Source organism: Littorina saxatilis, linkage group LG7 (assembly GCF_037325665.1).
Source record: "Littorina saxatilis isolate snail1 linkage group LG7, US_GU_Lsax_2.0, whole genome shotgun sequence".
NCBI classification, from domain to species: domain Eukaryota; kingdom Metazoa; phylum Mollusca; class Gastropoda; order Littorinimorpha; family Littorinidae; genus Littorina; species Littorina saxatilis.
Window position 1 is genome coordinate 38,205,973 of NC_090251.1, and position 23,150 is coordinate 38,229,122.

The 23,150-nt window shown below is 41.7% G+C and overlaps 1 protein-coding gene and 2 long non-coding RNA genes across 3 annotated transcripts; 1 reads left to right on the forward strand and 2 right to left on the reverse strand.

Annotated features, from left to right (window-relative positions):
• Positions 1–965: 965 nt before the first annotated feature.
• On the reverse strand, positions 966–3,896 carry LOC138971402 (uncharacterized). The gene is made up of 2 exons (XR_011457241.1): positions 1,861–3,896; positions 966–1,576 (listed from the first exon to the last, which is right to left on the reverse strand). It is a non-coding gene; the product is annotated as an uncharacterized lncRNA (long non-coding RNA).
• A 1,970-nt stretch (positions 3,897–5,866) lies between these two features.
• On the reverse strand, positions 5,867–7,063 carry LOC138971403 (uncharacterized). The gene is made up of 2 exons (XR_011457242.1): positions 6,758–7,063; positions 5,867–6,473 (listed from the first exon to the last, which is right to left on the reverse strand). It is a non-coding gene; the product is annotated as an uncharacterized lncRNA (long non-coding RNA).
• Positions 7,064–7,703: 640 nt separating this feature from the next.
• LOC138971404 (dnaJ homolog subfamily C member 25 homolog) lies at positions 7,704–22,646 on the forward strand (the record flags this gene model as incomplete). Its single annotated transcript, XM_070344127.1, is given in 8 exon segments — positions 7,704–7,823; positions 9,238–9,292; positions 11,409–11,515; positions 12,219–12,359; positions 13,173–13,237; positions 14,891–15,086; positions 16,866–16,931; positions 22,132–22,646. Coding segments are annotated over 8 exon segments (873 nt in total), but the record flags the coding sequence as incomplete, so codon positions are not given.
• Between the last annotated feature and the right edge of the window lie 504 nt (positions 22,647–23,150).

Sequence of the window (23,150 nt, forward strand, 5' to 3'; positions counted from 1 at the left end):
ATGGAAAGGGTCATTGTATTAAACATAATCGTCAAAGATCCTTTTGGGTGGTCGTTACAGGTATGTGGTCGTTTTGTAGAGACGGTCGCCAGGGCAGGTGCGACCGTTCTACGAACACTGTGTAGGTTGTGTTGTAGAGACGGTCGCCAGGGCAGGTGCGACCGTTCTACGAACACTGTGTAGGTTGTTTTGTTGAGACGGTCGCCAGGGCAGGTGCGACCGTTCTACGAACACTGTGTAGGTTGTGTTGTAGAGACGGTCGCCAGGGCAGGTGCGACCGTTCTACGAACACTGTGTAGGTTGTTTTGTTGAGACGGTCGCCAGGGCAGGTGCGACCGTTCTACGAACACTGTGTAGGTTGTTTTCATGCAACTATGCGTTTAATAACTTCCCTTTCAGTCTGGTGGGCTGAAGACTTAATCAACCCAGACAGATGTGTATCATGCCTTGCGGTTCTTTTGGGTCTGCCGGATCACAAGAATTTATAAGCATTAAACGCTCTTCCTGTATTTAGTAAGAAAGTAGTACAGGATACAAATCCACACTTATATGAGTGAATGTGAGTGTTTTTGTTCACGAATGACAATGGGGACTTCCTTCAGACCAGACGTAAAAGCCAAGGACATGAGAACGCAGTTTAAATCGTCATTGTCAGAAATATTTGACGAGTAGACGTTGTGTGGGTAGCAATATGTTTTGCGATGATAGACTGTCGTCGACTTCAAAGTACAGGGAATCGTAGTTCACAGTTTCATTGGGATGAGGTCAGGGCAAAACAATAAATCAACTGTTGGAATACTCAATATTTATACACTGTTACGGCTGGAATTTCGGTGTGTATGTCTGTATGTATGTATATCTACTCCTATCAGAAATTGTGCGTGCTACTCTCTGTTTACTATCTAGCCTTCACACACACACACACACAACACTCCAACCAGGCACAAAGACAAGAACACAGTATAGCCCTTTGCCCCTGCACCTCTATTAGAATGTTCAATAACACAACATAAACATATTATTATACATCCATTCTACAGATCACTTTCACTCCACATGAAAGTTCTATTTCTGTTAACACACAGAAATCTAACTGCACAAAATTACATACATGTTATTTTGTCATGCAGTCTACAATTCCCGTGCACATACGTATAACACTTTAAGCTTTGTTCCGTGAGAGCCCGTCTGTCTCACTACACACGAAGTCATTGTCTCAAGCAATACTTCTGTCAATATTCACTTCTGTTACACACAGATGACAAAACCCACGACGCTCGACGTCTCATGGTTATTCACTCGGGAAATGTATCTCTGTACAGCTATCACGCTGGTTAATTGCTCTCAGTCGTACTCACAATATACAGTGGCACGCACTGCTTCACCCCACCCACACAACTGTCTCGTGTGGTGAAATGGGACGGGGTTCCCGTTTCGCAGCGCTTCACGCCGTCTCCCCTCCTGTATTCCCACAGCTCACGGCTGGAGCGTGAGGGTAGAACCTCCCGTCTGTTCCCCAAACTTCCGCGACCCCTCTCGGCCCGGGATACTTCCGCGACCCACTCGGCCCGGGATGCTAAAATACACAAGTTTAAACTACCATAAGTCTCCATACTTGAATAAACTTTTATGACATTCTTTATCACTACCGTCAACTAACTTATGCGGTTACAGTATATACACCCGCTAACTCATAAGCGACTTCATTTCCGAAAAACATGTAAACATTCCCTTTTCAACAATGGCTGACATCAACGCACACTTTTCAGCTAATTCACACATGACTCTCCCGGTCATTTCTCAAGTCAATATTTCCGAGCAAAATAATATCTCCGAGCAAAATATCAATTCAATAAATACCTGTAAACACAGCAGCTGAATCTACCGATTCAATACCGCGGCACGAGTCCCCAAACGACCTCCAGCGCCCGGTGAGAAACTTTACAATCAGGAGACACTTCTTCTCCTGTCGATAGTCTGCAAAGCTCTGCTGTCTAATCTATCTACAAACGTGACCTCAGTCAATACTCCTCTCTGATTGGTCACATCCCACTCGTGACTATACCGCATTGCGTCAACGACATCTCACCGTGCGGTGTCTACTCAAAGTTCGTGGCCCATGAAACTTTGTACACCTGCGTCACATAACTCCAATATACACTATGTGCAAATCCGTTTGTCACATTACCCCCTCCTCCCAGAAAAAAAATGACCGACCGAGGTTATTTTTTCTTTAGGATAACAGGTAAATGAGGGTAACTACTTCACTGCAATACAATTTCAATATCGCATTCCACTACGGATCAAAATTGTCGTAGCTGACATAAGAAACAAACTTTCTGATCTACTGATCCCATATGTGTAACAACACTACTTTATGTCTGATAAAGTACTTCTTCCTTCTCTAGGAAGATTCCACTGAGTTTTTCTTTTAACTCGACCATACAAAGTCTTTCTTTAGCATCATCAGTTTACTTATCCTGAGTCCACGACTCTTTCAACATAGTACTACGACTCATGTTTCTGATGCTAAACCGACAAGTAGTCAAAATATCATGAAAACCATTTTCTTGACCTCTTTCTGCGATTGCCACCATGGCTTACAGCAGCAGTAGTCTCAATTAACCTGGACTTCAATCTGTTCATATCTGCTTGCAACTGAATGAGTTGTTCTCGTACAACTGCCAAGTCCTGATTCGAACACGTAACCTTCTGATCTGGAGTCAGAACCAAGGGTCTATCAGGAGGGTTTCTTCTCTTTTCCTGCGCACGATTTGTACTAGCTGTAACCCCATCAATATCAGGAAAACAGTCTGCACTCCCTGAAATCCCCGGAATGTTGCCTATTATCAAATCAGCGACAGGATCATTCAGGACGCAACAAACCATTTCTCCCGACACATAAGGTGTCTCAACTTTAACTTTCGCCTGAGGATAAGTAAGGACCTCTCCACCAAATGTCTTACAGGTGACCTTTCTACTGACCATCTGGTCTTTTGACACCAATCCTCTACGCACTCCAGAAATCGTAGAACCCGTGTCACGGAGTACTGTACACTCACTCCCGTTGACACTACCATGTTCTAACTTCAAACACCCAACTTCCTGCGTAATTGGTGAAACGACTTTCGCCACAGCTGAATTTCCCGACACTTCATGCACCTTCTGGTCTTGGCCACCAAAGCCATGATCTGTCCGCAAAGGACAATGTCGACGCCAATGACCTTTTTTTCCACACGACCAACAATCATCTCCACTCTGTCGGAATGAACCGCCTCTACGACCACCATTACGACTGCGTCTATCTCCACGAGGATAGTATGTATCACCTTGTGACTGTGCCTGTGCATCAGACGTACCTCTGCCATAGCTCCAGCTACCTTGTCCACGACCAGCAAAACTAGAACCAAACCTCCGTGACCGCGGACCACCTCTACGATTATTGCTTTGTGAAAAAGCAGCTGCAGCGTACTCTTCGTGACTACAAGAAGCTGCAGAAAAAATGGTTGGTCCAGACTTTCGTGACAAGTTTTTCCCAGGTCTCGCTAAGCGATAGCTTTCGGCAGCTTTGACCATTTCATCCAAAGTAACTAGACCTCGTTCTCGAATGAAAGTTGCTAAGTCAGCTGATACGCTTTCAAGGAATTGTTCTCCCAGGATCAAGTTCACTAGACCTTCAACATCTGTGGTTATGTCAGATAGCGCAACCCAACGATCAAACAATCGTCGTAACTCAATCCCAAAAGTTTGGAACGGTTCCTTTTCACTTGGACGGATATTTCGGAGCTTTTGTCTAAATGTTTCAGACGTGCACTGAAATTTCTTCAGCAAGTTTTCTTTCAAACATTGGTATGTTAGTTCACCAGCAGCAGCAAGGCTATGGTATAGGTTTAATGCATTGCCCTCTAAGAGAGCAGACAAGTACGTGATCCACCTTGTCTCTTCCCATCCCAGAGATTTTGCATGAGTTTCAAATCTGAACAAGTAAGAGTCTATATCATCGTGCTGTTCCCTGAATGCAAGGAGCCTGGGGTAAACAGGGCGAGCACCAACATTAGCGTGAGAATCCCGACCATTTTGCGGTGTACGCGACCCAGCACTAATTTCAGCCTGCCTAATCTCAAGTTCTCTTTGTTTCAACTGGTGTTCTCTATCTTTTTCTCTTTCTTCCCGTTCCAATTCTTTTTGCCTTCGACTTTCTTCCATTTGTGCATCTTCCCTTTCTTTTTGCATTTGTCTTTCTTCCTTTTCTATTTGCATTTGTCTATCTGATTCTTTTTGCCTTTCATCTTTTTCTCGTTTTCTCTCCAAACGATCAAAACTCTCTTTCACGTATTTCTCACGTTTCTCTGCAGCCAGACCCAAAGTCTCTGCCTGTTTTACAAACTTTTCAAACAACGCATCATAATCATCTTCGCTCTCCATTGTGTAAGTTTTGAACTTTCAAAATCACACCAAAATATGTCCAAGTTTAGAGAAAAGTTTTGAAAAAGTTTCAAATAATAGTGCAAGTTCAAGTAATCTACTTGAAATCTGTCAAGTACCACAAATAATCTTTGACCAGATACAATAGTCAACACAAGACTATATCCAAACACGTTTTGGCGTAAATCTCACGCAAAAATATCCAACAGTTTTAATCAAAGTCAGATACTCAGTTAATGAAGTCAAAAACGAATCTTGGTTCAAAACATATATACATGTACAAACAAAACAACAACCCCAAACCACAAATAGTAGGAAAAAATTCAAAGTTCAAAGATGCAAACACAAGTAAATACTTAAGACTAATCAACAAGCTAAGTACTAAATCAGAAAATCAAAGCCAAACTAAATAAAGTCCAACTAAAGGAAACGCAGTTGGAAGCAAAATAAAAACAAAGTTCCAACAAAAAATTTATGAAGTAAAACAACCCATATTAAACTAAAAAAAAAATCAAAGTTTTAAATAGTAGTTTAAAACAACTATATTATACAACTACTAATAAAATTAACCTAATTTAAATCAACAAGACACAAAAAATGTAGTTGGAGGCAAATAAAACAAATTCCACAAAAAAAAATATTAAAGTGACACAATCACTCCAAACAGCAGACTAAATTAAGGCAAAAAAAATTTAAAGTACCTAATCTACTACCATAGCAAATAACAAATCAAAAATAAACTAAAACTAATTAAAGTCTATATCAAAATATCACAACTAATTACCTTAATTATTTACAACAAACCTACAAAATCAACAAACCTAATCAATCACCCTAACAAAAACAAAAAAAAATTCAAAATCAAATTAGAAAATTTCAAAGTCAAAAAGAACAAAATTAATCAAAGTTAAACAACTTTACAAAGGCAAAGGGCAATAAACAACAGATAGATCCCTATTCCAAAGCAGAAAGAAAAAAAAATTTACCAAATATTTTACAAAATTGAAAGCACAGAAAAGAGCAAGGAAAGAGAAATGAAAGACCCCACAGGTAGAAAAATGAAGCTAATCCCTCAGTGCTTAGAACTGTACAGTAAGCACTACCGTAAAACTGGAGACGGTAACAATACAAAACAAGACATGAACGACACAACTATTCAATCTGAAAAATCTCTGCGTGACCTACTGCCAAAAAGTTATGAAAACCCAATACAGGGGACAAAATTAAATTTATTAATGCAGGGAAACAACTACAAATTTTAGCTAACACAGAGTTATCGGGGTCACCAAATGTTACGGCTGGAATTTACGTGTGTATGTCTGTATGTATGTATATCTACTCCTATCAGAAATTGTGCGTGCTACTCTCTGTTTACTATCTAGCCTTCACACACACACACACACACATTCCAACCAGGCACAAAAACACGAACACAGTTACGGCCCTTTGCCTCTGTACCTCTATTAGAATGTTCAATAACACAACATAAACATATTATTCTTCATCCATTCTACAGATCACTCCCGCTCAACATGGAAGTTCTATTTCTGTTAACACACAGAGTCTAACTGCACAAAATTACATACATGTTACTTTGTCATGCAGTCTACAATTCACGTGCACACACGTATAACACTTTAAGCTTTGTTCCGTGAGAACCTGTCTGTCTCAATACACACGAAGTCATTGCCTCAAGCAATACTTCTGTCAATATTCACTTCTGTTACACACAGATGACAAAAACCACGACGCTCGATGTCTCATGGTTATTCACTCGGGAAACGTATCTCTGTACAGCTATCACGCTGGTTAATTGCTCTCAGTCGTACTCACAATATACAGTGGCACGCACTGCTTCACCCCACCCACACAACTGTCTCGTGTGGTGGAATGGGACGGGGTTCCCGTTTTGCAGCGCTTCACGCTGTCTCCCCTTCTGCGTTCCCACAGCTCACGGCTGGAGCGTGAGGGTAGAACCTCCCGTCTCGTTCCCCTTCCGCGACCCCTCTCGGCCCGGGATACTTCCGCGACCCACTCGGCCCGGGATGCTAAAATACACAAGTTTAAACTACCATAAGTCTCCATACTTGAATAAACTTTTATGACATTCTTTATCACTACCGTCAACTAACTTATGCGGTTACAGTATATACACCCGCTAACTCATAAGCGACTTCATTTCCGAAAAACATGTAAACATTCCCTTTTCAACAATGGCTGACATCAACGCACACTTTTCAGCTAATTCACACATGACTCTCCCGGTCATTTCTCAAGTCAATATTTCCGAGCAAAATAATATCTCCGAGCAAAATATCAATTCAATAAATACCTGTAAACACAGCAGCTGAATCTACCGATTCAATACCGCGGCACGAGTCCCCAAACGACCTCCAGCGCCCGGTGAGAAACTTTACAATCAGGAGACACTTCTTCTCCTGTCGATAGTCTGCAAAGCTCTGCTGTCTAATCTATCTACAAACGTGACCTCAGTCAATACTCCTCTCTGATTGGTCACATCCCACTGCATTGCGTCAACGACATCTCACCGTGCGGTGTCTACTCAAAGTTCGTGGCCCATGAAACTTTGTACACCTGCGTCACATAACTCCAATATACACTATGTGCAAATCCGTTTGTCACACTGCGAGTGCGAGAATACAAATTTACAATGCAGTTTGAACACTTTAACCTAATATTGACATCAAAAGGTTTCACTATGCAGAAAAAGGCTGCCGTTTTGTATAAGGCCAAAACAAAAAAAAGTCTGTTTACGGTATCCCGACCGACCCTATTTTTTCGCGCGACACTAGACTTTTTTTGGGCATTTGGGGGAAGAAAAAAAGTCTTTGTTTTTTGGCAAAATAACTTAAAAATATGTTTTTTGGGGAAAAAAAACACAAAAAACCCGACCTACCGACCCTATTTTTGTTGCCTATGTTACCGTAAACAGACTATTATTTTTTTGGGCCTAAGTTACTATAACCCATGAGTATTTAATTGATTTCTGTGCTCACTTTCTCAAACAGGACCCAAAATTTGAATGCAAGGTACTAGTAAAATGATACATGTAGATTTAAGACTTAAATAACATAAGTAAGCATTACTTACAGTTCAATTAGTATCCAAAAATAAATAATCATTTCATCACTCAGTTACACATAGTCTCACCCTTACAATTACATGCAAAGACCACTCAATAACTGAATGAGTTGCTCTCTTTCTCTCTCTCTCTCTTTCATAATCGTTTGATTTTTTTATGATCATTTTCTTGCCAGGCTGAGATTTCCAGAGCATACAGGAAGCTAGCAAAAAAATGGCATCCAGACATGCACCGAAAGAAAGAAGACAAGGAAGGGGCGACCGAGATGTTCCAGAAAGTTGCCACTGCCTACGAGGTGAGAAGAATGATTTCGTAAAAGAACACTTAAAAAAACTTGAAAGTTAAAGCAAAAATTGTGTGTTCTGTACACACACCAGGTTCCCACAGACACCAAAGATACAGAGAAAGTCGGGGTCCTGGTAGCTCAGCTGATAGAGCACTGGACTTGCAATCCTCCGTCACAGGTTTTAATCCAGGCCATGATGAACACAGGTCAACTTTATACCTACAGAATCGGAGACAGTTTCAATGTCCCACACTATGTCACCACTGTGGCACAGGAAAGATTCGGTCATTCTTCCAGAAGTGCAGGTACCTGATTACACATAAATGTGCACTGCAAACACACCAGCAGCGTGCGACTGTTGCTGCTAGTTTTTCCTTGAAATTTTCCAACAATGGGATGATAAAATAATGAAAATGCAAAACAAAAACAACTGAAAAGATGTTTCTGGCACATGGCACACCTCTGCTGTAAAGAGCCTGCACACTTTGTAGATATTGGTTTTTATGTCATTTGTTTGCAGTCAAATTGTGTCTTGTTGGCGAATAGTATTTTGAAAACAAAACACTTTCTTTAAGTTTAACTATTTTGTGAGTGTAGATTTTAGGAACAGTTATGCTCGTGACTGTTGCTTGCCATCCACTAATCCAAATTCACATTGCTGCCTTAACCCAGAAGATGAATTTGGTTTGGTCTGCATTCAAATACTTTCCTTTCCATTTTAGACATCAAAACAGATTTTTTTGTTTTGGTCAGCAAAGTTTATCTTGTGAACACCGAATTGGTTGCTTCTATGCAGCAAGTGCGTGGTATTAAAAGGTTTAATACCTAAGAAAAGAGGCCCTTAGATTGCTTCCAAAGTTATACCACAAGATTCTTGATTGCAACTAATGCTGTGGCGCAGGAGGACTGCTGTCACTTAGCAAAAGAAAATGTTTAAAAAGCTACATTGAATTTTGTAAAATAGACAAAGGAAGAGCACTCTTTGTGTGGGATGGGATAGCTACTTCAATTTTTTGTGTACTTGATAGTGTTTAGGCTGCAGCATCATAGAGGGCGGTATCTATAGTGCCGACCGGCGGCGCCTCAGGACTACTTTTTGTCTCCTGCACCGGGAGAGAAGAGGCACTCTGAAGCTGATTCACTCCCTTTGATTTAATCAATTATCATACTTGTGCATATTTGAGCAAATTGTGACGTGCATCAGTGAATTCGTCAGATTCATCGAATTTGCTAGAAACTCCCCTTTAAACAGTCAGAACGATAATAACCCTTTAAATGCCACAATCATGTCTTGATTATTCAGTTTGGTGAAATAAGTCTTTTGTAGCTAGCAACAAAGTTGTGTTTAGATATATATATGTCTAAGGGTAGAACGAATGTTATACATTATCCTGTGAAATGCATCATTTTTGTTCTTTCTCAGATTCTCCGGGATGATGAACAAAGAACAGACTACGACTACATGTTGGATAATCCAGGTAAGCTTAAGAACTGAACTAGGAAATATTCACAACTTGTGAAAGACTAACCTCAAAATTCTTTGCTTGTAAGGCGGTGATATAACAATATAAGATGTTTGGTGGCTTGTTGACAGACCAGCTTTTTTGTTGGTCCAAGGGGACCATATCGTCTTTTGTTTCATCTTTATCGACCAAGGCCGAAGGCCGCGGTTGATAAATATGAGACAAAAGGCGATATGCTCCCCGAGGATCAACACAAAAATGCTGGTCTGACAACAAGCCACCAAACATCGTTTTTGTCATCATTTTGGTTGGGCAACAAAAGGCACAATAACCCACAGGGAGACGAATTTTTAGAATCCAACTCCGGGCCACAAAGCATCGTCACAGTAGCACGAGATAACACGTTTAACTTGAATGTGACGTCAAACGTAGCTTGTTGACGTTTTTCTTCCAGTCTGAAAATGTACAGAGCAGCGATCATACCTGTGAATTCAGTAAGTGTTGAGCATATTTCTTTTCTTTTAAGTGTTTATGACTTTTCGTTGTGGATTTTGCGATTACAGAGATAAGTTGCAAATTGACCATGAGTCGCCGCAGTAATTATCAACATTGATTGGGTCTTTGAGAGTGAATGCTTACAATCGTTGTCCTCGAAAACACAAATCCAAAGTCGCGATGGTTCCACACATCAAACAATCAGCTTGATTGGCTTTTACTTTGACAATCCACGTTTCACCTGAAAGCTCAAACCCATTCACCACCTCGATTTATTGCATGGGGAACTTGAGATTTATTTCCCAGGTGTTTGTGAATGAAAACTCGTGAAAATGATGACAATGATGAATAGCTTTTGTATAGTGCAAGTCACATAGAAAATTTCAAGGGCTTGACAACAAAAGCATACAAAAGCATACAAATCATGGAATAAGTCTCAATTCCGATGCCTATACCAATACCTTATAGCCCTTAAATATGTACCTGAATTTAATTCATTTGGGTGATTGCATTTTGATTTGAATTGCATGACTATTCAGGTTGAAATTCCATTAATTGGCAGTGTTGAGCGAGCATTTGTTTGAGTGTTTGGCAGAGTAGACTGTTGCTAGTGAAAACAAGAAATGACAAAGAAGAGAAGCACATTAGCGTAACAGATATGTACATCATGTGCATCATGATATTGTTAATGAAAAAAAAATGCCCAGAGGAAAACTGAGCTGTAAAGCTTAAACATACTGGCGTATTTCAGAGCAGTATGACACACCAGTTAATGCTGCGTCGCTCACAAGAAATAACTGTTTTAGGTGTGACGAAAAAAAGAACAGGGCCCGAGTACAGTGATAAATACAAGACTTATTTTACAACCATTTGAAAAATACATACATCCCCTGTGGCTGCCCGCATAACGAAATCGTTTTTCTCGTGTTTTGAACTTGCCAGTGTTACAGCACAGAGCAGAGTCCGTCCCGCACTTTGCTTTGTGTACATCACGTGGCCACCCAAACACCCGCACAACGCAACATTTTCACGAGAAAAACACGTTTATTTGTTTGCTTTGTCTGTATTACACATTTCTATTTACATTTACCACTGACACACCAAATTGTATACTTTAGTTTGCAAGTGAATCGTTATCATACAAAATAACGTTATCACGAGACGAACAGAGATCTCAGAGATCATCTGCTTCTCAACTGTTTTGCGCAAATTGTGTAATATCTATTTTTGCGGAAACCTCCCGAAGAAATGCAATCTCAGCGGCTTCCACCTGCAACATAGTCGTGCTTATTTGGAATGTGACGTCCTGTTCTTCGTCAGTCACACCTATCTCGAAAACTAAGCGTCGCACAGAACCAGCGCCCTTCCATTAAGTGTTGTTCCCCCACGTTCTTCGGTTGTTGATGCAAACTTTTTTTATTTTATTTGAAGCATTGGTCTGACCCCTGGTGGGTCGACCATTCCATAATTTTGACATGTAGGAAGTCTTCTGACCATCACTTTTCCTACCGAGCGGACGAATCCAGGGCAATTGGACCAAGAAATATTTTCAGTCCAGGTCCAACTGACCTTTTGTCCTCTGAGGCTGGGAACAACACTGTCACTCTTACTAGCTGTTTTGTTTTCTTGTTTTCAGATGAGTACTACTCTCACTACTACCGTTACTACCGAACACGCGTGTCACCCAAAGTGGACGTGAGACTGGTCATTGTGATCAGCATAACTGTCATTTCAATCATACAGGTAAGAAGATGTTGTTGTTTTTGTCATGACAGTTGTTTCAATCATTCCCTGAATCAACCTGATATAATTGCTTACATGTTGCTGAGTTGTAGTGTGTCTGTATTGATGGGAAAAAACACCTCACGGTTTGTTCTTATTTGTAGGTTTCAGTCGGTTGGGTAATTTCTCGGCCTTGTGAAGCTTTGTCTGTTTCAGACTCTTCAGTAAATTAGCATGTTTCAAAAGCGAGATTCTCTTGACTAACAGATGAGAACTTGCAGGGAAACTAGCCAGCAGAGAAAGGAGAATAGCATTTCCTCTAGGTGGTGTGAACAGTAAGGCTCACATTCTTTCATAACTGAATTCTTTGTTATATTGTAGCACAGGAGGTTTATTTTTCCAGAGTCCTTCATGGCTTGTGTTTCTCATCAGCCTGTCTCAACAGTTAATACAGGGAGTTAACATTGGAGTCTGCACTTTTTTCTGAGACACTGTTTTGTTCTTCACAATGCCATTTTGAATTCACCTGAGTAATCAGTGAATCATAGTAGTATTTGGATGTATGGGTGGTTGGGCCAGCGGCTGTTTGTGAACAAACTTATTGAAATCAAAGTTTGACGACCCAAGTCTGACACTTATTTCCACAGTACAGCAGAAAGTTTTAATATGAACTGATCCCAAATGAACACACCCTGTAAAATGCCATGCATGTGTATGTTTTTAGTACCTTGGGGCACTGAACAACTACAACACAGCCATCAGCTACCTGTGCAGGGAGCCAAAGTACCGCACCAGGGCCATGGACATTGCAAAGAACGAAGGGCTTATCAACAACAGCAAGAAAAAGAAGAGAACCATGACTAAGGTAAGGCCTAAAAAAAAAATAGGTGTGGTTACGGTAACCCGACCTACCCTATTTTTAGGGGCCGACTCTATAACTTTTTATTACATTTGTCAAAAAAACAAAAAACACACAAGAAAACGAGTGCAGAAAACGCTATGAAAGCGAAAGGTTTAATTTGTACACATTAGAAAAAAAAGTTTAAAAAAAAAAGTGATTGCCTACCTTCCTACCCTATTTTTTGGGCTATGTTACCGTAACCACACCTATTATTTTTTTTGGCCTAAACAGTATTCTCTCACCAAGTAACTAAGGGAAGTATGCGTGCATGAGGCAGTAAGTGACAATGGTGTTGAAGCATAGCATGAACAAAGGATTTTTTATGGTCAGTTTCTGATGTGTTTCTGTTGGAAGTGTTTTGTGACATACAATGAGTGTTCTAAATAACACTTTTTCTTATAATTAATAATAATAAAAATAATGAACATTTATACAGCGCGTTACACAGAATACTTCGGTGCTCTTCGTGCTTCACAATAGCAATATTTCAATACATACAACTTATTACAGGAAAGTGTAAAAAACCGCTAAGGGATGTAAGATATGGGGAGAGGACTTATGGTGGAAGACATGTCTAACTGTCTAGTGGTTGAAATATTTGTGGGGTTATTTTGGTTGGAAGAAATAAAGCAAAAGGATAGTAAACATATCTTGAGCCATGTATATCAACAGTTAGTCTGTAAGCATTTATCATGACAACATTTTAAGGACAGAATTAGGCAGTTGTCATTGCAAGTCTGCTGTTACAAAACTGTTTACATTTGCTATCCTTTACAGGAAGAGGTCAAGCAAGAAGAAGAACAGCTGATACGAAAAATAGTAGAAGACAAAATGGACATAAGGTAAGACCATCGTTCGTTACGCTTTTGTTGTTTAAAAAAAAAAAAAAAAAAAAACCTGTTCAGAGCTAACACTGTCAGCTGAAGGTACACTAATCTCTCAATCACTTCTGGGGAAGATAAAAAGCCTACCAATAAATCCAAAATCTTGAAAACTAATTTTGATGTGCATTTTACTGCTGGTAGGAAACACTTCAGCATGCAGCATACACAGAGGATCGCCCCTTTCAAGACCTTAGCTTTTCAGATTTGTTGTTCATAATCAGCTCCATTTAAAGGTGGTTGTCTACATTTTTGCTTTTTTGAGTCACTTGAGAAAAAGTGACTCTATGTAATCGGTCAGTGTTAGTCTGTCCGGCCGGCCGGCCGGCCGTCCGTCCGTAGACACCACCTTAACGTTGGACTTTTCTCGGAAACTATCAAAGCGATCGGGCTCATATTTTGTTTAGTCGTGACCTCCAATGACCTCTACACTTTAACGATGGTTTCGTTGACCTTTGACCTTTTTCAAGGTCACAGGTCAGCGTCAAAGGAAAAATTAGACATTTTATATCTTTGACAAAGTTCATCGGATGTGATTGAAACTTTGTAGGATTATTCTTTACATCAAAGTATTTACATCTGTAGCCTTTTACGAACGTTATCAGAAAAACAAGGGAGATAACTAGCCTTTTCTGTTCGGCAACACACAACTTAACGTTGGGCTTTTCTCGGAAACTATAAAAGTGACCGGGCTCAAATTTTATGTGAACGTGACTCATTGTGTTGTGAATAGCAATTTCTTCCTGTCCATCTGATGCCTCATATAATATTCAGAACTGCGAAAGTGACTCGATCGAGCGTTTGCTCTTCTTGTTTTTCAATAATCTTATGGTTAGATTTCGCTAAAAAGTTATGTCAGATGATAAATGAACCATGGGGAAAAAAGTTATAGAAAAAAAAATATATGTAAAAAAAGATTTTATTTTTGGGTAGCGTGACTCACGCTTCCAATATTTTGTTTTCTGTTTGCTGAGAACATGTGCTTTGCCTAAAAATACTGACCAATCAAATTCATGTCACTATGCTTATAGCCACGCCCAAACAAGTGCAGCAACAGTTTGACACTGGAGCGCTGTCCACGCTTTTTTTTAAACGCACGAAATGCACGGGATTTGAGAGGAGTTTTGCGTTTGGCATTTTCCAAATGAGGATATCCTACTATGAGTACTACGCTGGAATACTACAATGAATTTTCAAACGGCTACACTGGCTTCGTCTTTTCTGATCGAAAGGGGGTGTATTGTTGATATTTGTAGATAATAGACTGCATTTTAATCGTCAAATGGCGATATCGGTATAAAAATGTAGACAAGGACCTTTAAAGACTCCCTGCCATTTAAGACCTGATTTTCTGTGAGTTTTAAAGGTAATAAAAGTGAGGTACCACTGTATCACTTTATATGTCAGGTCAGTGATGGAAAAAATCAGTGTGGTTGTTTGAGGTTGAAACAAACAGACAGATACCAAAACACTGAAATCTTCTAGCCAGTCATCAATTTACTGCAGAGGTACCTAGCTATCCAGGGTGACAGAAATTGCATTGAACCATTCTCAGTCCTGGTGAGAAACTTTACTGTCTCTGATGCAAGCTTTTTATTTTTATTTTTTTCACAGGGGTGGTTACAGTCGACCAAAATACACAGATGTCTTGTGGGTGCAGCTAGTTCTTCTACCCTATTACGTTGTACATTACGTTTGCTGGTGGCTGCGATGGGTGTGGCTGTTTACGATACGAAGACAAGAGTATGGAGAGGAGGAGAAGTGCTATATCATCCGGAAAAATATGAAATTGAGCACATTGCAGTGGGATGTGAGTTTTTATAATCTGTCTTTGTGTGTGAGTCTGTCTGTCCCTCTATCTGTTATCACATCTTCGTCAGATGTAAATCACTTACGATGTGTGAGCATGAGCAGAAAAATGATTCATGAAGCTAAGCGTATCACATGGTGGGATGTATGTTTTTATGAAACTGTCTTTGTGTGTGAGTCTGTCTGTCCCTCTACCTGTTATCACATCCTTGCCAAAAATGTAAATCACTTTTGATATGTCAGCATGAGCAGAAATATGATTCATGAAGCTAAGCGTATTACACAGTGGGATGAAAGTTTGTACAAATCTAACAGTATCATGTATGAATTTGTCTGTCTGTCCATCTGTCAGTTTGTCTTTCATCCTTAGTGATATATATATATATATATATACGACTAGTGTCTGTGTGTCTGTGTGTGTGTGTGTGTGTGTATCTGTCTGTGCGCGATGCACGGCCAAAGTTCTCGATGGATCTGCTTCAAATTTGGTGGGCATATTCAAGTAGACCCGGGACACGACACAACCTGGTCGATATTTCAACACGTGCTCTCAGCGCGCAGCGCGGAACCGATTTTGGTTCCACCTCAGCTATTTTGGTTCCACCTCAGCTTACCCGGGCCCCCATACCGACACACCATAGCCGCTACACCACATCACAACGCCAAAGTTCTCGGTGGATCTTTTTCAAATTTGGACACCGTATTCAGCTACACCCCGGACACAATATCATCGATGAGATATTTCAACACGTGCTCTCAGCGCGCAGCGCTGAACTCATTTTCGTTTTTGGGTTCATTTCACCATTATAAGTAACTCTTCCTTATCTTCTCCAGTGTTTGGCGTTTATCTCCCTTCCTTCGTGTGGCTTTCCCGTTCAGTTCTAAGTTACTACACTGCGCTGTCCACTGCGCTGAGCGTCTTCGGATATTCCCGGCGTTCTGTTACTGTTACCTATTTTTAGAAGGTCAACGCAGTGTACAGAACGTAAATTGGACCCGTAAATTATCCTCACTGTAAAAGTGCAAAGGTCGAATCAATTTATAGCCACGCGAAAAATACACTGTCATCTATCTCTCTATAGATACGGCTTCTCTGTGTTTGTGTGTGTGTGTGTGAGAGTGTGTGTGTCTCTATGTAAGCAACACCTGTGCATTCTTCAGTTCTGTTTGTGATGTGGTCTGGCGGCTTTTGTGTAATTTTATGTACTGGCCTTCCTTTGAGAAGCCATAACTTGCTCAGTCCTGTTTGAGTGGAGTTCGCCTCCAAAGGTGATTAACACGGTTACATTCGTCGACAAGGTTGGGACTCGATATGGTCAGGAATGGCATTATGGCCACTGAATCATTTTCGTGCTGTTCCCATTCCACGAATCTGGGAGGGACCTAAGCTTGGCGGGTCCATAGTTCGGCGTACGGCTCTAAGTACTTCTTCCCGGCGAAGCCGGCTACCCGGCGAAGCGGGTATTCATTCTAGTATATATATATATATATCCCACAAAGTATATCAGTGAAGATGTGTGAGCATGGCGGTATGCCCACATGTTCATCTCTCTATGTATACGTCGGCGTGAGTGATTGTATTTTTATTGGTAGGTGTGTATTGTTCCAAATTTGGTTTTCCAAATACACTAAAGACTTCTTGATGTCTTTCTTGTCTACATGAAATATCTCACGTTTGCTCTAATTTATTTGTTTGGGTTGCTTTTCCTTATTCTGCAACAACTGAATTTAGGTGTTACAGCTAGGTCTCACTATGTATTTTTGTCGTTGACACTTTCAGGCTGTTGAAGAACATGAAAAAGCAGACTACCTCGCACAAGAATTATGGAAGAAAGAACATTTTCAGGTAATGGTTTGAAAATATTTGTTGCCTTTATTCTATTAACCCCTTCACTGCCACAGTATAACAGCATTTTGGTATTGCTGTGTGCCAGGGCAAAATTTCGCTTTCTTCGGTAGGTTCACTAATCTGTTCACTGGTTATTGAGATATCTCTTAGATCTTTGGCATGTGTTTTGCTTATACCCTTGGCTATTATGTGATGACATGATCATTGGACTTAGTCTACCAGCCAGCCTTCTATGTCATGTATGAAACCTGGAAATGTCTGTTCCTGTAAACTTTTATGACGGAAATGTAATCTATAGGGTACGGAGAGTCAAATTAGCTTGGTTGCCTAAAGATGCACTTTGGGAAATTCTCAGAATCCAAGATGGCCGCCCAACGGTCATCTTGAAGATGGTCAATATATATTTTTTGATCCAGATGGGCTAAAGAGTCGTGTAATACCTCAATATAGGGTTTTTTGATGTCAGCGAGTTCATTTCTGAGGTTGGTTTGTCAATCCTGTCAACAGAATCCAAGATGGCCGCCAAGATGGCCGTCAAAATATCTAAAAACACATTTCTCGCCATATCTGGGTTTCTAAAGCAGCTAGATTCATGATCTTAGTGCTGACCATGTTTCCAAAGGCTGGGAAGCCGTTCTGATATCACCCAGATGCAAGATGGCTGCCAAGATGGCAGGTAAACGTCATTCACGCTCAAATCAATGTCACACAAAAATAAGGAAAACGCCATATTGTTTGTCTTTTATCTGAAAGAACATGTTAGCATCCAGTTAAAAGAGGCAACTTTCAGAAAAGCCGATGGGTCTCGATGGTGGGGATGGACAGAAGGAGAGCAAGCACAAAGAGGAAGGTAAAAGAAGACGAGCGATGGACGCAGCAGACCGGACGAAGATTGCAGAGGAACTGCAGAAGCACTCGCACCCTCTCATTGTTGAGTCCACTGACCTGTACAACATCGTCAACGGGCAGATCGCGCCAGCAAAAGTAAATGTCCAAGATGCACTGAAGATCGGCAGCACTCAAAGTGAGCAGTTCGCCGCTTCGCTTCACGGCACATTCCATGGCCCAATCGAGAGGAAAGTGAAGACCATGCAGGAGATGAAAAAGGTAGTGGTTGTGAAAGACAAGGCCATCTTTGACATTGAAACATTATTCGTACGGCTTCAGATCATTGGGCAACAACGTGGTGTGAAGGCGACAGACATCTTCAAGTACGAGCTCAGTCCCGTACCTCCATCTCTCATCGACGAGTTCGGGTGTTTGAGGAAAGGAGACAAGGCTGTGCTCGTCAAGTGTCTTGGTGTGCCGGTCAACAACGCACCTGCACCAGATGTGGTGCTGGTCGACGCCAGCCAGCTCCTGTACCATGTTGTGTGGCCTGTTGCGGGGACAGCAGGAGATCTTGTCGCGAGTTTCGGCGCTCGACTGAGCCGCTATCCTCCAGCAGCACAGAAACTGGTGTTGTTTGACAGGTACCATGAGAATCACCCAACTGCGAAGGACCACGAGAGGATGAGGAGGGCAGGGGAAGGATCAAAGGACTTCCGTCTGACACCCACAACCCCCCTCCCACACAGAGAAGCTATCATGAAGAACGCCAACAACAAACGCCTCCTCAGCAACATCCTCTGTGGATATCCTCTGCAGAACAACGTGGAGCTTGTCAGCAGTTTCGATTGTCTTGTCACTCATGAGTAGGCGGATATCACGCTGTGCAGCTACATGCTGAAGGCTGCAGCAGGCGGGGCGGAGACGATCAGGGTGCTGTGTGACGACACTGATGTGTTCGTCCTTCTCGTGTACTGGGCATGGAGGAAGACGATACAGAAGAGCATCCAGATGGAGAAGTGGGACGGCACGGTGCTTGACATTCGCGCAACAGTGGACAAATTGGGGGACAAGTGTGGTCAGCTACTCGGCATGCACGCCTTATCGGGCTGCGACACCGTGTCGTACCCCTGTTACAAGGGCAAGAAGTCGGCGCTCAAGGTGCTTGGAAACAGCGACATCCCAGGCCTGCAAGATGTCCTTGGGGAGCCAGACGTCAGTCATGACCAACTTAAGGCCACTGCCGACTCATTCTTCCTCGCGCTGTACAGTCAGAAGAAGGCCAAGTCCCTCAATGGTGCAAGATCCAAACTGTATCTGAGCAGGAAGAAACCACCACCTCTGAAGAGGCTACGACCAACAGATTGCAACCTGAGGCTGCATGCTCTCCGAGCACATCTGCAGATGATGTTGTGGAAGGCAGCAGACCAGAAAGATCCACCAGCCGAGGCTCATGATATCCGCTGCTTCGGATGGGATGTCGATGAATCTGGTGCTGTAACACCATCGCTGTCTAATGCGCCGATAGCACCGCAGCAGCTCTTAGATGTCAGGAGCTGTAGTTGCAGCGCCGAGGGGAAAGCGTGCAGCGAGAAGAAGTGCAGTTGCCACAGTGGGAGACTTACGTGCACTGAATACTGTTATTGCGAGGGAGGAGATGCCTGCTGCAGTCCTTACACGAAGCATGAGCCTGTAGTGGAGGAGGAGGACGAGGAGGAGGAAGAAGAGGAGGAAGAGGAGGAGGAGGAAGAGGAGGAGTTTGTTGAAGACGACCAATAAGACGAGAAAGAAGCTGACAATGAAGAAGGAGATATGGTTTCAAAGTTTAAATCGTTTGTTTGCTGTAACCCAAGAGCAGTAGATTTCTATTTCGGTCGTGGCGTGCCAGCTAAGCTGCTTTAGGACATGGACTTTCCCACCTGCAGCTTGATTGAGGTCCTGAAAGTTGCCTCTTTAACTGGATGCTAACATGTTCTTTCAGACAAAAGACAAACAATATGGCGTTTTCCTTATTTTTGTGTGACATTGATTTGAGCGTGAATGACGTTTACCTGCCATCTTGGCAGCCATCTTGCATCTGGGTGATATCAGAACGGCTTCCCAGCCTTTGGAAACATGGTCAGCACTAAGATCATGAATCTAGCTGCTTTAGAAACCCAGATATGGCGAGAAATGTGTTTTTAGATATTTTGACGGCCATCTTTGCGGCCATCTTGGATTCTGTTGACAGGATTGACAAACCAACCTCAGAAATGAACTCGCTGACATCAAAAACCCCTATATTGAGGTATTACACGACTCTTTAGCCCATCTGGATCAAAAGTTATATATTGACCATCTTCAAGATGACCGTTGGGCGGCCATCTTGGATTCTGAGAATTTCCCAAAGTGCATCTTTAGGCAACCAAGCTAATTTGACTCTACATACCCTATAGATTACATTTCCGTCATAAAAGTTTACAGGAACAGACATTTCCAGGTACTCTTTTTGGCAAGTAGACTAACTTGGTTTGTGATTGTTATAGTAAACAAGAAGAGCAAACGCTCGATCGAGTCACTTTCGCAGTTCTGAATATTATATGAGGCATCAGATGGACAGGAAGAAATTGCTATTCACAACACAATGAGTCACGTTCACATAAAATTTGAGCCCGGTCACTTTTATAGTTTCCGAGAAAAGCCCAACGTTAAGTTGTGTGTTGCCGAACAGAAAAGGCTAGTTATCTCCCTTGTTTTTCTGATAACGTTCGTAAAAGGCTACAGATGTAAATACTTTGATGTAAAGAATAATCCTACAAAGTTTCAATCACATCCGATGAACTTTGTCAAAGATATAAAATGTCTAATTTTTCCTTTGACGCTGACCTGTGACCTTGAAAAAGGTCAAAGGTCAACGAAACCATCGTTAAAGTGTAGAGGTCATTGGAGGTCACGACTAAACAAAATATGAGCCCGATCGCTTTGATAGTTTCCGAGAAAAGTTTGTCAAAGATATAAAATGTCTAATTTTTCCTTTGACGCTGACCTGTGACCTTGAAAAAGGTCAAAGGTCAACGAAACCATCGTTAAAGTGTAGAGGTCATTGGAGGTCACGACTAAACAAAATATGAGCCCGATCGCTTTGATAGTTTCCGAGAAAAGTCCAACGTTAAGGTGGTGTCTACGGACGGCCGGCCAGACGGCCGGCCGGACGGCCGGCCGGCCGGCCGGACAGACTAACACTGACCGATTACATAGAGTCACTTTTTCTCAAGTGACTCAAAAATGATATAATGACCATTTTTGTCAAAAATTACAGTTTCCGGACTTACACACACACATTGCAGCATGTAAAACCACACAAAACACTGCTAAAACTGGTGTCAAACATCAGGTACTCACATTACAGCCCATAAAAGTATTCTTCTGTGTGGTAATCCATAAATCACTTCTTGTAGAGCTTCCAGAACACTGTATCGCTTGAAAACAGGTCTATGAGTTGAGGCCCGACTTTCGGACGCCATTGTGAATTCTATCTATGGTTCTACACTTCCAACAAAGTTTTCAACACATGGTACTAACTTATCCGAACGGTCAATGGGAAAGAACTGTGTTTAGAACCCCATACAAGAACTTGGACAGTGGTTACCTCCCATTTAGTTTTCAGAAATGTCCTGAAATGTTGCTGACGCAAATCCCCCGTACTAGGTACGGTTATGGGCGTACGGCAAACCGAAAATGACCACGTACCTAGTATGGGGTGGGCAGTGAAGGGGTTAACACATGTTGACTTGAAGATGGAACAATTACCCTACTTGAAAGATGATTATTTGATGTCTATCCCATATAATAGTGTGTGACAGGGTGGCGCAGTAGTTCTCGTTGTCACAGGCAGCTGCTCTGCATTGACAGAGTTGTCTCCCTGCCAAAGCGTGAGCTATTTATAGTAGCTGGACATTATTGGTACGTCAGTAGACAGCACACCCGTGAGATGTAGAGTAGCTGTTTGTGATGGGGTCTGGCTCCTGTTGTTACCTGGAATGCTCTTGGGAACTTCTAGCTGTGTTCCCATAGCAGTTTTTATAGGGCTATTCATTTAGCTCTAAAATTTTAATCCTGTTTGACTGGCTTTGCTTCCACCGTTGATTCTTGTGCTTCGGGCACTCGGTTACAAATGCATGGGTGGGATTCTTCTGGTATATGCCGGGAATCCGGATTCGTAATGTCTGTGGTTACGTTTTTGTGTGTGTTAATTATACAAATCTTTCAGTGTCTGGCCCCCCCTCTTAAAATTCTTCAGGATTCATGAAATTTTTCAGTCCCACCCATGCAAATGCAGTGTTAGTGGCTTATTGACCAGTGCAATGCATTCTCTTTCTGTGCTTTGCAGGAGTGGAAGGAGAACAAAGAAGAGGAGATGAAAGTAAAGATGGCAGAGAGTGCCCGCTACAAAAGTTATCGCCGCTATTTGAAGAAAGGAGGACCTGGGCAAATGACATTTGGACCTGAATAAGCATCACCGCTGATATCTTCAACATTTCCGGCACATCTTTGGGGGAAGGCGAGAAGGGGAGGAGAGAGGGGGATTCCTTACCTCACATTGCAAATTACACAGGGAGGGTAAAACACCGTAACGAGATGATGTTCAGGGCACTGGACTATTAAGACTCCGTTGAAGTTTTTGTGAAGAAGTGTATACCTCGTTTGCTGACTGATTTGGCACACTCTTTAGGTTTTACACTTGTATGACTGTTACAAGCAGCTAGCTACTTAGATACAGCAAGAAGAATACTCAGAGCTGGCTAAAGATTTTATTAAATGTTTAAGGTTATTTCCCTCATTAATTGATGATTATAATTCCCTTATTAATTGTCAATCATAATGATAAAATGCAAGGATTGATCAGCAAAGGTTCCCGCAGTGGGGCACTGCGGTTATGAAATTAAAGGCCCCTCCTGTTTTTGGAACCGCAGGAGCTTTCTAGTTTGCTGTTAGGTAGATTTTTGGTTCCTCTTTCCTGTCATGCTCTCTTTTTCTTCATGAATTCTTTTCTTTTTTCTGCCTTCTTGCTCATTCACCTGTATTTTTTCCAAAAAATCTCTTCTCTTGCCGCTTGTCTCGCGATTCATGTATAGTTTAATCTGTTAGTGTTCTGATGTAAGTCCAGCAGTAGATAGGTTAAGCCTATTTTAACATACTGGAAACTGGTAATCTTCCAGTAGGTATTAATTTAGTTTTACTAAAGCCTGCTGGGACACAAGTAATGGGTTAGTGCATTTGTAAACAGGAATCGCTTGACAAGTGGCCCCCTTCATCCCCCCCTTCCTCGTCCTGATATGGCTCTGCGTAGTCGGCTGGACGTTAAGCAACAAATAAACAAACAAATCAGCAAAGGTGCATACTTTTTTC